Source organism: Akebia trifoliata, chromosome 8 (genome assembly GCF_017979445.1).
Source record: "Akebia trifoliata isolate Shusen 1 chromosome 8, ASM1797944v1, whole genome shotgun sequence".
Lineage (NCBI taxonomy): Eukaryota > Viridiplantae > Streptophyta > Magnoliopsida > Ranunculales > Lardizabalaceae > Akebia > Akebia trifoliata.
In genome coordinates, this window is record NC_141382.1 from 39,111,745 (window position 1) to 39,124,523 (window position 12,779).

Consider the following 12,779-nt stretch of genomic DNA (forward strand, 5'->3'; position numbering starts at 1 on the left):
TCCCCATTTCCTTTTGTGAGTTTTGAGTGACATCTTCTCTGTTTTAAGGGTTGGATTCGAAGTGATCTTCCCCTTCTGGTTGTATTTGTCCAGAAATTACAGGTCATCTTCATCAGAACAGCAGTCGAGTGAGAGTGAGAGTGAAATTGAAAGGAGAGACAGAGATGAGTAGAGAGTGAGAGTGAGAGAAGAGAGTTCGTCAATGGCAGAAGTCGAGCTTCTGTCTGAAATTTTTTGTTAAAATGACTATCGGCACCCCAACTTTTACTTATTACATGAAACGACGTTTAAACGACAGCCAAAAACTGTCGTAATTAACAACAGCCTTTAGCAGTCATTTTTAGCGCATTTCTACAGTCGCAATAACCGCAATATGACGTAGTGAATATATCAGAAGGCTTAGGTTAGAGATGTATAATAATATAAAATTGAAGATGGACATTTCTGGTAGTAAAAATCCTTATAGCAACATAATATCCCATCAACTCTTAGTCATTCATCCGTTGAATTTCTTATGTTCTTCATAGAATTCCATGCACTCCTCACTTTTGCCGTCATATATATGGAAGAACTTGGTATTTGTGTCTCCTTTCAACCATTTGATTCTAGATTTTTACTTTTGCAATAATAGCTCCTCTCCCCTCCTAAAGACTAAGATCTTGAACTTAATTACCTTGTTGACATTTGAAGAAGATGTCATTATAACAGATGTTAATGGTAATTGACATTCAAGTCCTCAATTCGACCTATTTCATTCTTCTATCTATATCTCCCACCAATTTTTTATGGAAAATACTAGAATGAAAAATAGAATTTACTGTGATTCTCACAAGTCTGACGCAGGATGTGCACATAACCATAGATGTGTTTCCTCGTGATACAAGTAAAAAACATCTACGGTTATGTATGCATGTCCACTTCAGAATTGTGAGAATCACAGTAAATCCTGTGTCACACCAGCACGACTCATTTTTTATTCCATTACTTGAGGGAAGCTTTAACCCTTTTCAATATAACAAAACTTCTATAGCAAGGATAACCTTCTGCTCATCCCTTCCAATGTCTTCTTCACCACATATAGATAGTCTCGTCTCCCCGTCCATAAATTTAAGAATCTAAGGCTTCTACAATTTCTTTTCCAAAGATATGGCACACTACAGTAAAATAGGGCTATAGCGACGGTCGAGACCGTCGCTATAGGTACAAAATACCGTCGCAAAAGCATCTAACGACAGCCAGGGAGGCCGTCGGTTGATGTCGCTGAATGTATATGAGTTATAGCGACAGCCGCGCTGGCCGTCGCTATAGAGTATTATTTAAAAAAAAAAAAATTTGTTATTTAGCTACGGTTTTGGCCGTCCCTATAAAAGCTTTTGAAAAAAAAAAAAAAAAATTAATTTTACACCAGCCCCCTCATGTATTGTTAAATATTGAAAATACCCCTATGTTTTGAAATTAATGACCTTGACCCCTATTACCAGTATGAAAAGACCCAAATGCCCCTCCTATCTTCAACTTTAAAAAATCTATCTGCCAATCCAAATTCTAATCTACAATTTGAAACTCCTGCAATAAGCAATCCAGATGCATACAAGACAACCTCCACTTGCCTGATTCCATTGTGGATTAATTCGGTAGCGTGCCTCCCTCAAATCTACAATACTTCGCCTTACTTGTCGTGATAACAACACTATTTTGTGGCAATGTTTCCCAAATACATATATACTTGTCTGATTCCATTGTGGATTAATTCCAACACTCGGTAACTGCAACCACGAAAAATAAAAAAAAATAAAAGATCATAAGTAGAATTTTAAAAAATCAAAACTTTAAAAGCACAATTGAAGATGAATCTATTGTGCATGAATCGGATCAAGAATTATCCCTATAGATCTGAACAAATCCAATTTCTGAGGTAGCTTTATTGCAACAAAATCGTTGCAAATATCTTATAGATGAAAAATGATAATCTAGGACTAGTTTAGAAACAAATTGCAGTCTAGAATCATACAAATGAAGATGAAATTGAACTATAAAAACCAATCCAAAGACATGATTTTTAGCACTAATTCAACTAAATATAAAGAACAAACATGAAATCCATAACTTTTAGAAAGAACAGATGAAATAGAACTCACCATCCACTACGTCATAATGCACGAAAAACGACTGTCCATGAATACCTACGTCGTCCATGAATCCCTCACTATCATTCCTACTCTCTCGATCCATGAATACCACGTCGTCCATGAATCTACACATATGCACATACATATGTGTGTGACAATTTAAAAAAAATTCATGTATTTATTGTATTTTTTTAAGTACCTTTCCCTTAAGTAGCCAGCATTAGTGAAGTAAATAGGAGCATCAATGTGAAGTATGAGAACTCCAGGAACGGTATCGGCCACTGGATACTGATCTACACTTCTGTAGATCATGGTGTGAGGGATGTTGCCCATGACATAGGTTCTTGGCCTTGCAGTAGCAAGTGTATTTAGAGCAGCTTTCCTAATTTCACCATCTCGTTCCAATGTCAAACCAGATACAAGTTGTAAGGACTTCAAATAATTATAGTACCCGTCGACATTTAGAAGACCAATCTGTACCACATACACATAAAGTTAGAACACCAAGTCAGGTTCATGAAGTCATAAAATTCCCTCAAAACAGAGGTATCAATCAAGATAATAAAAAGGCACGGTAAAACTTTCATTTTGATAGGTGGTTGGTTAAGTGTAAGATGAGGTTTTGATCCCAGGTCTGGAATTGCTGCACACAGTTTCAGATCAATATGACCCATACCTGTAGCTGGAAAGCTAGCTCTAGCCCTTTCTCCTGCGAGGACTCCCCTTGTTGAATGCAATTCCTATTTTACATATATTCAATAGAACCAGTTCAATACGAATCAAAACTAAAACAATATGAGCTACTAATTCAAACCTAGTTACAAGAAGGGTAGATAAGAATGTGAACAGTGGCACACCTTTTGAGTATCATCCATAACTGCCTTGAGGAAAGCCACATCATGTTCAAGTAGTACATTGTCAGAGTGAACGATATTTGATGGGCTGTTGGCCTCTTCTTGTGCAAGCTCTACGCTTGCCATCTTCTCTTTCAGCAACTCCATTTCCTTCACTGGTCATACTTCCAGCAATATCAGTATGAATTCATCTAGTGATTTCGTTCTCTGTTCCATTGCTTGAAAATATCAAAATTGGTTTTACTAGCAAAGACGATATAACCCATGTCATTATACATTGGTATATCCCGAGGTAATTCAACAATGGTTTCACACATGCTCAATATATATATTTTTTGTTAAATTTTCTAAACAATCACTGATTTAACTTATGACAGCAGAAATACTCAGCTCGCACATAGTTTTAGAATCAGGGTCAAGTAAGGTGTGTCCTGTTCCTATAGAATAGGAACAGTGTCTATGTGGCACATCTTGGTTGGAGTTTAAAGCACATCGGCTCCTAACCAAACCATTTTCTACTTTGCACGCAGCCCTATGTGTTTTATCTCCAACCAAGAGGTGCCAAGTAGACACTGTATGTGGCTAATAGCCTACTATAGGAACGGTACACCGCTCTGGATCACGACTCGTAATTTTCATAAAATTATTGAAATTCGATGGATTAGAATCAAGTTTTATAATAAGAACGTTAAGGCGAGATGGTTTATCAGATATCTATAAAAAGCTCTATTGAATCAAAATTCAAGAACATTTTGTAGTTTAAAACAGACCTCAATAGGTACAAGAGCTGTTCGAATGACCCTGCATATAAGAGATTAACCAGAACCAGAAATTAACAAAAAAAAAAAAGCATTTTAATAAGAGCCAGAAGTTCATAGCTTGGTTTCATTATTAAATTTATATGAAAAATACAACCATCATGATATTTCTTAGTTACCCAAGAACATGGCAGCCACCATCATAAACTGTCTGAGATATCAAACCCATCAATCCATAAACCAAATCAATTCTCCTTTTCACCTGTAATAATCAATACTCATTAAACTTAAAAGAAAAACCCATAAAAGATTTCACAAAAGCAATCAAAAGAAATACACAAAAACTACCAATCAATTAACTAATATATGACTTACAACCCAAAATATGAAAAACGAAGAGGAACTCAATTCAAAACAGCAAATACCCATTAATCAGAACCCTTAAAATCATTTAAAATAACTTTTCTGGGATGGCCTAGAATCATCTGCTGCCCATTCTGCAATTTAGATGGATATAAGTGTGGTCACTTTCAGAATTTAAGGGACATTTCAACCTTAACTCGACACACATTTCAGTTGTTGGAAACACCAGCCTCAACAAACGTGCTGCACAGACAAGTCATCCAATAAATTCTTTTTTTATGGGTAAAGTATGTCATATATAATGAGATGTTTCGATAATAAGGTCTCAGCATATCAGTGACGTGTGGTGCATACTAGGTGAGTGTCTCCAACCAACGCTAAATTTTATAAAATGGAATGGGTTTCTAAGTTAATGACAAGCACAACCCCTGGTAAAGAACATCAAATAGGTAGGGTCATCGTCATCTATGCCTTTTCTTTGATTCTGAAATCATTTTGTTATATTGTTTGTCTTCTTTTGGATTAGTGTTTGATCTTGCCTAACCAAATACATGTATGTATCTATACATATATAAAGAGTTCCTCGAGTAGGTGAAAGAATTTAAAGACTGCTTTGGAAATAAATAGGGTATGGACTTGAATCAAGAAGTGAAATGGAAGCTATGATCCTTGAATTTGCAATAGTAAATGATCTTTCAATAGCAATTTTGTTTTCGAAAAGAGAAATAAAAATTGGAGGAATAGAATTACCCAAGGAGGGAGGCATTTAATGAGATAGATATATGAGAATTCATCAAAAAGAAAGAAAGAAAAAATTCTCCTTGCTATGTAATGAGAGACACACTATCAATGTCGCAAATTGAGATACAAAATGTCAAATACACAGCCCACAAACCAATTCACCAACATGTCCATAAAGATTATTTCATATTTTGAAACATATCATCATCGATGCCGTTATCTATGCCTTATCCAACTAATGTCATTCGACTCTCCCGGAGAAATCTTCATTCATGGCATGTGTCTTCATATATTTTCTAGAATACTTAGTTCAGGTCATGTGTATAATATAGAAAGAATATACTTATATAAGCTAATATACATTAAAATCATGTACACAATACGCAAAAATAGGTAAAAGAAAATATTTGAATAAATAGAGCTCCAAACACGCGCAAGCAAACAGAAAAACAGATTTATAAGCATTTTTTTTAGCATGGGAACACTCCAAACTGTTACATAAAACACAAAGACGGGCAGAAGAACTCAAAGGATGCATCATGACTACCCATGCCCTTTGAAAAATATTCCTTATAAACAAGGAAACAATTTACACACTTTACACGGATTTTTTCACGAAATAGAAGTTCACAAAATCAACCATAAATAAAAAATTTGATCTCAAAGTTCACAAAATCTAGAGTGTTTTGGGGCATCAATCATGCATCCATTGAAATTGATGCAGCTTCCCATTCAATAGAAAATTTTATAATCAGATTAGGCACTTAAGAAGTGAATTGAGTTTACTAAAGGATATCAAACTTGCAAGAATAAGTTGTATTCCAATATTCCCAGGTTTACAATAACAGCTGTTGCTTCTGTCCAATTGAGAAGGACAGCATATGTTTATGGAAGGCACATTATTTTTGCACCTAAATTACGTTCAAGTATCAGTAAGTGAAAGTAGATATGGACACTTGATTTAATAGGAGCCATGACTTCAAGTAGAATTTGAATGAAGGGACCCAAATTTTTGGGGGATGATGGTGGTGATGATTTAAGCATGTGTTGCTTCACAAATCTCCAAGCCCATTTGACAGGCATGGCCTGGTTGGGGTAATGGAATTTTGCATCCCAACCAAAGAAGAGTTGATTGGAAAATTGGTACTCACCAAATTAAATACATGCAAGATCCATCCAGCCGTCTATAATTCCCAAGTTTGACCTCAGCCATTACTTCACCCACACCACCGAACACTGAAAAATCACGAGCTTTAACGACACCAACATACAAATACTGCATTTGTTCAACCAAATCATAAGTCGAACTGGTTTTATCTTTGTTCATCGGTCCACCGCCAAGGTGAGGATTAGTTTCTTTAAGTAAAAACTCATTAGAACCACCAAACCCATTAAACCCAGCACCATTAACACCAGAAACAGAAACAGAACCAGAACCAGTCAAGGATCATATCTATGAATTGTTAAACAGAAATTTGTCCTGCTAGCTTGTTAAAGCTGAGATCTTCGTGGAAAACATATCATCACAAAACATTTAAGGAAAAGTTTGCAGCCCAAAAGAACATGTTCAACAACAATGTTTGGTAGTACTCTATATAAGCATTCAATTCACAGGCTAGTCATGTTTAACAAGTTACTTAGTGGTGGTAAAGCATTTCTTGTGCCATTTATGTCACTAATCCTCCTACATAAAGAAATTCAACCAAGCATTAACTATTACAATGAATTGCTTAGTCAAAGATCACCAAAAAACATTTACAAAATAATTAAGAGAACATGATACACGGAAGGATTACTCACAGCTTATATAATTTGGTCAAAAGAGAAATGTAGATGGGATAATTTAGTTTACAAATGTTATGAGTTCTAGTAGTACCTCTAGCTTACCTCCCAAAGCCCCAAGGATTATCCATTTCAACCATGGAATTGAATTTTTAAATATTTCTATAAAACATATAAGAAAAATATTTTTCATTAGAGCTCGATTAGGGTGTAAGATATGCTATATGAAATCTTAATTGACTGTAAATTTACATTGATTTACTGTTGTAAGCTAAACTCCAATCCATAACATATCTAGGGCTCAAGCTTAATAATCCATCAAAAATAAATTGAGAAAAAGAAATGAACAGTTTGAATTGGAAAAAATTACAGATTCTAGGGTTTCAAATCAAACAAAAACCACAAATTAAATTACTTGAATCAATAAAAAAACTAAAGAACTAGGGTTTATCATGATGGGATTGAAGAAAACTAATGTTTCTTCTTAAGGACTTACAAATTTGAAATTCTTTTATAGATCTTCTATCATTATCTTCCATTTGACTTCAATCGTTCTCGAAATCAACCATAGAGAATGAAATCCCTCTACCGCCCCTTTTTCTTCTTCTTCTGGTGAAACAAAGATCAGAAGCCAGCTTTCAAATCAAATGTGAGAGACAAATAGGGTTTTGTGAGAATAGGAGAAGCACAACCTTGAAATCGACTATGGTGAGTAACCGAGGATGGGAGACATTGTTTTAAAATTGAAGATTTGAAAAAATCGAAGATCAGAAATTGATTTACAGTAGGATATTTAGGGAAATCAGAGATGAGAGATCAATTTACAATCGAAGGTTAAGAGAAATAGATGACGAGAGATCAATTTTCAATTGAAGATTTAAACAAATCGAAGGAGAGAGATCGATTTACAATATAAAAAAATTTAGAAAAATCAAAGGTTTCTTAGAGGAGGACGAGTTTTGATTTCGTAAAAAATTGATATTAGAGAAAGAGACAATTTACAAAGTAAGCAACCACGATCAAAGAGTGAGAGCCGGGAGAGAGTGAGAGCCGAGGGAGAGAGAGGAAGAGCCCTTCTTCCTTACTTCCATATATAAGGTCACATTTTTCTGTTACTACAGATGGGTATAACGAGGGTTTAAATGTGACCGTCGGTGCAAGTCGTTGTGATAGAACTAATTTCCTGTAGTGGCAGGCACCGGATATTGATCATTGGCTAGTCCCGGCAAAATTTTCATCTCTGGGCACCCAAAAGAAGAAATCCAATCTATTGGAAAAAAAAAATTCCTTATCCAAGCAAGGCCAAATTCTCCCTTAGATCCCCAAATCAGTTATTGCACCATGTGAATTTATTTCCACTGAAACCCATAATCACTAAGCCCACTAAGTATAAATTTTCTGTAGTTGTCAATCGATTGAGGATTTGGTTAATGAACCCCTCCCCCTCTTTCTTTTCCCTTCAAATATTATCACATTGAAATCCCCTACCAAGATAAATGAAGAACATACAATCACCAACATTTCATTCCACATCCTTCTTCTTGACTAGACTGAATAGGCTCCATTTGCCACTTCTAATTTGGAAATGAAGTTATTGATTTTCCCCTCAAGGATCATAAATTGAGTAAATTGATCTTTTGAGGAGTGATATATGAGACACATGCATCCCCAAACCAAAAACACCAAATTGTGCCCCAATTAATGTCCCTTGCATACATTATTAAAGGCACAAGAAAAAACATATTTCCTACAAATTTAAGAGAAACCATTTTTTTTTTTTGTGAAAAAAGTTAAAGAAATTAAATTAGTAATGGATTATACTCACATTTTATCTTCTTAGTCTTCGTTGGGATGAATGATTAAAAATAGATAAATTTACCAACTCATGAATGAAAGATCTTGAAATTACATTAACAATACCATTTCAAAAGTAATCACTAAATGGTGCTTTTACTGATTTGGCAACTAAGTAGCAATTTTTTACAAAAGATAAAAATGAATAACGTAGAATAGCGAAATATCAAATTTTCCCCTACTTCACCAAAAGCACATAAATGGCAGAAATTGAATATGTGATCTTCATTAATTAGAAAAATTGATCAGTTATAACCATCATTTAAAAACAAATATATAGTAAATTAAAGTTAGGCATATGACCCTCATTTAAAACTATTGTGCAATCAGATTAAATTATCATTATACCCATATTTTTTAATGGTGATTTATACACATCCCTCCACGATTTTTGAAAATTTGAAGTCCCCCTATGATTTGAAAACAATCAATGACATGCCCCCTTCACCTCGGTCTACTACAACCCCAACATGATAATCATCATCGCCATCGTGATCACAGACATGTTCATAATCATAATCATCACCATCATTATCATGATTAACATCATAGAATGTTCATTGTCATCATAATGATCATCATACCCATCTTCATCATCAGTTTTAATAGTGCTTGGGACAATTTCAATTTCAGTTAATTTATATTTCACAATTATCCTGTTTTAGACACAAGTCCATGATTTTTGAGTTATTTTGTAATGACCTCCAAAATTTGTAGCATGAGGATACGCCCCTGATCCTCTGTAAATAATGCTTATATATTTTTTACTACTTGAATGAACAAACAAACATAATTGCAAGAATCTTGTGGCAAGAAATCTTTTTATTTCGAAACTGTCTCATAAATTAAAATGGCCATCATAAATCTGATGGCTTTAACTTTTATTCAATTTTTCGATAAACAAATACACCGCATGATCACAAACTGTGAGGACCCCTTGCTGAACTCCTTCATTTCCAAATCCATTATTCATATCAGATTTGAGTGAGTAGAAAAATGCGCTTGAATGGAGACATTCAACTTCTATTTGTTCTATATACGTACTGCAAGAGAAATGTAAAAAGTAAGAAAACAAGAAAGAATAAAAACAATAATATTTCATCCAAGGGTGATACACTATGTGAAAAAAGCCCATATTTGACGGTCTTAGCCCGTCAAATTTTGAGAAATTTGACGGACCCTCCTGTCAAATATTTTCTTGTAGAATTTTTTTTTTTGACGCCCCTGGACTATCAAATTATTGGAGTTTAAAAAAACAAAAAAAATTCCATAGAGTATGACCGTCGAATTTGGAGATTTAACAAACAATAGCACGGTCCTCTAATTCACCAATCACAATAAACAAAATAATAAAAAAAAATCAGAAAAAAAAAAAAAAACAAAAGAAAAATCATAAAACAAATTCCAAATTAAGCTAAACAACTCAAAATTCATATTATATATTGAAATTCCATTATTAAACAAGCTCTAATAGAAGCAATTGGGCACCAATAAGCTTCTTATTACAATTCAAAGCAATTGGGCACCAATAAGCAACCGTTTTGGGATTCCTTGGACTTTTCCTTGATGGCTTGCAACCGTTCCAAAGCTTCCACAACTTCTTTCATCGATGGACGGTTTCTTGGATCCGTCCCTAGGCATTTGAGAGTGAGTTGAGCTGCTTGTATTGCTCCTTTGACAGGATACTGACCATCGAGCCGTGGATCTATTATATTAGAAAGCTTTCTTCGCTCCGATAGAGATGGCTTTAACCACTCCACCAAATTATGGTGCCCACTTGGGCGGTTTGTGTCAATTGCTCGTTGGCCTCCAAAACCATACATCACTCTTCACATATAAATGACCTGTTCAGTTTGGGCACATTTGTTATTCATTCATTATCAAGTATTTTTAACTCTTCTTTTGTGGGCATGTACACCAATTCAGATGACTCAAACGCATTAAATCAAAAATTAAATCCGATCAGCTTAACTGTGGCCCATTGGGACTGGATCTGAGCTCGGTGGACCTATGTTTAGTAGGTAACTACCTCTTTAGGTTTGGGTTAGGACTCAACCAAGTCCTAACCCACCCATTGACAGCCCTAACTGATTTTGTTGTGTAGATCCACACATTCACATGTCAAGGGCCTGGAAACTGTGTCATGGTTATTCCAATGAGCATGACCGTGACATGTGGGCAACTTTACTTGTTGATTTGAAAAACACGATTCGGGCCCTTGTACATCAAACCGCTAGGCGGGGGTGACTGTCGAATGGCTATGTAGTATGGGATCAGAAGAGGAGCCAGGATATTTTTTTACCTGTAGCAATATATTCAGGAGCTGCATACCCATATGTGCCCTTTACACGTGTTGTCACATGTGTGTCACCAGGCAATGGGCCATCTTTTGCCAAACCAAAATCCGATAGTTTTGCATGAAAATACTACAAAAGAAAGAAAATACAAGCACATTTAATTGCATTAAACACACTTTTTTCTTTTAATATCAAATTCTGTGATGATTTAGTAAATTTACCTCATCGAGTAAGATATTGGACGACTTGAAGTCCCTATAGATAATTTTCTTTTCGGATGCGTGCAAGAATGCTAGGCCTCGAGCTGCACCTATGGTTATCTTGAGTCGTGTGCTCCATGAAAGAGGTTGGACTGAACCCTCTGCACAATAAATAATGTTGGATAACTAACAATATGGTTTGTGCGTGCATGTGTATGTGTGTGTGTGTGTGTGTCTACACACGTGTCAACGTGAAAAAAAGTATAAGAGAAAAAGAAAAAAGGATACTTGATAATAAAAAAAACCATACCTCCTTTAAAACAACACTCTGCAAAAACTGCACAGATCAAAAGTTGAGACTAAAAAGTTGAGCAAACATACCTCCTTTATTTACTTGGATCATTAGCAAATGTCTGGATAGTGGACAATCCATCCTAAGTCAATATGAAAATTTGAAATGCTAATCAACATTTGAAACACACATTGAAGTACATCAATTCTATTGTGAACTAAAACTTATAAGGCTATGAACTAGAAACAGAGAAGTGGAGACTTAAATTGTTTTTTTAATTATTGCCTTGGTGTCCCAAGCTCAGATGTCTCATATGCATTATCACTACCATAGTCAAGTGTTTCGGAAGATTTGCCACCAACCACAGAAACACTTGAACTTTGTTGAAAAGAAACTGCACTGTTTCCAGAATGCTTTGCCTCTAAAGTTTGCTGATCTATATCATGAAATGCTGGAAAGAAAAATACGTGGAACCAACATGTTAATAGGAAGTCAATACTTATTAATATATATGTGTGTGTGTGTATGTGCGTGTGAAACCACGCCGGCAAACGTTTTTAGTCTCCAACCAAAAATGTAGAAACCACATGTTGCTAATAGGAACAGAACACCATTCTGGATTGTGACTCTAAGTCCGATTTTTTTATTTTTGTTTTATAGTTTTCGAAAAGCGTTTCTTTGTTTTCTTTTTTGATTTAAGCATTTAAATTACCCTCTTTCAAGCACCGAATATAGGGTCAAGTTTTTTATTAATAAAAGAAGGGTTAGTGTTTGAAGAGGAAATTCCCATTGAGTGAGACTCTAGTCATTTGAGAAGAGTGATTTTCTTGATAGGGAAATGTAGGACATTTTCCTTTTCGGTTTATCCAATTCTACCACATTTATTTGATGAAATGTAACTATTACCACTGTAAATTATAACAGAAATTTGCGGTAACAAATGTTTTGTGCTAAGTTGATATTACTAAAGTATTGAAAATAAAAAAGAATGATTGGTTAGGTGGGGAAAATTTATGAGCGGTTTAAGTGTTTGGACTTGACTTTATTTTCAATACACAAGACATTATGCCATCTGTTTGTGCTTAGCAAAGAATTTTAGTAACTTCAATTTATTTTCAATACACAAGACATTATGCCATCTGTTTGTGCTTAGCAAAGAATTTTAGTAACTGCAAATTATCCAAGTCCATATGCTGGTTTTATAACTGGGTCACCATTTGATTCACTTACTCATAGTTTAAGGTCGCTGCATTTTTCACTTAGATCAACGAGTTTGTGGTGCCAAAACTTTAGTACTAATTTGTTCTCTTCATTAGGCACAATTGTTAATCTGCAGTGCATCTCATGCCTCCAAAATGGATGTCCAAAATCAAGTTTGCTAATGTGCAATGGACCCGTATCTGTTACATTAGGACCGTACATGCAGATGGGTGCAAAAACTATTAGTTGTGTCATAAATGTCATTTCAGACTTCTCAATGGTGATGTATTTATGTTTTTAAATGCTGAG

General features: G+C 34.9%; 1 protein-coding gene and 1 pseudogene across 14 annotated transcripts; both read right to left on the reverse strand.

The window, feature by feature from the left end:
* Window positions 1-1,383: 1,383 nt before the first annotated feature.
* Window positions 1,384-7,816, reverse strand: LOC147396761 (uncharacterized). Of its 13 annotated transcripts, none has more exons than XM_086451893.1 (8): window positions 7,124-7,816; window positions 3,921-4,003; window positions 3,754-3,784; window positions 2,987-3,138; window positions 2,806-2,869; window positions 2,329-2,603; window positions 2,139-2,254; window positions 1,389-1,766 (listed from the first exon to the last, which is right to left on the reverse strand). In XM_086451893.1, exons 4-8 carry the CDS (start codon window positions 3,043-3,045, stop codon window positions 1,747-1,749), a joined length of 534 nt encoding a protein of 177 aa, XP_086308019.1. In that variant the 5' UTR covers window positions 3,046-3,138; window positions 3,754-3,784; window positions 3,921-4,003; window positions 7,124-7,816; the 3' UTR covers window positions 1,389-1,746. The 13 variants fall into 13 exon arrangements, with proteins under 13 accessions (XP_086308020.1, XP_086308019.1, XP_086308017.1 ...); XM_086451891.1 differs by having other exon boundaries at window positions 2,987-3,190; XM_086451890.1 differs by lacking the exon at window positions 7,124-7,816 and adding an exon at window positions 5,997-6,668.
* Window positions 7,817-9,890: 2,074 nt separating this feature from the next.
* On the reverse strand, window positions 9,891-12,029 carry LOC147396762 (putative serine/threonine-protein kinase PIX13; annotated as a pseudogene). Its single transcript, XR_015180337.1, has 4 exons — window positions 11,360-12,029; window positions 11,000-11,139; window positions 10,784-10,907; window positions 9,891-10,325 (listed from the first exon to the last, which is right to left on the reverse strand). The product of XR_015180337.1 is annotated as a putative serine/threonine-protein kinase PIX13 (transcript).
* Between the last annotated feature and the right edge of the window lie 750 nt (window positions 12,030-12,779).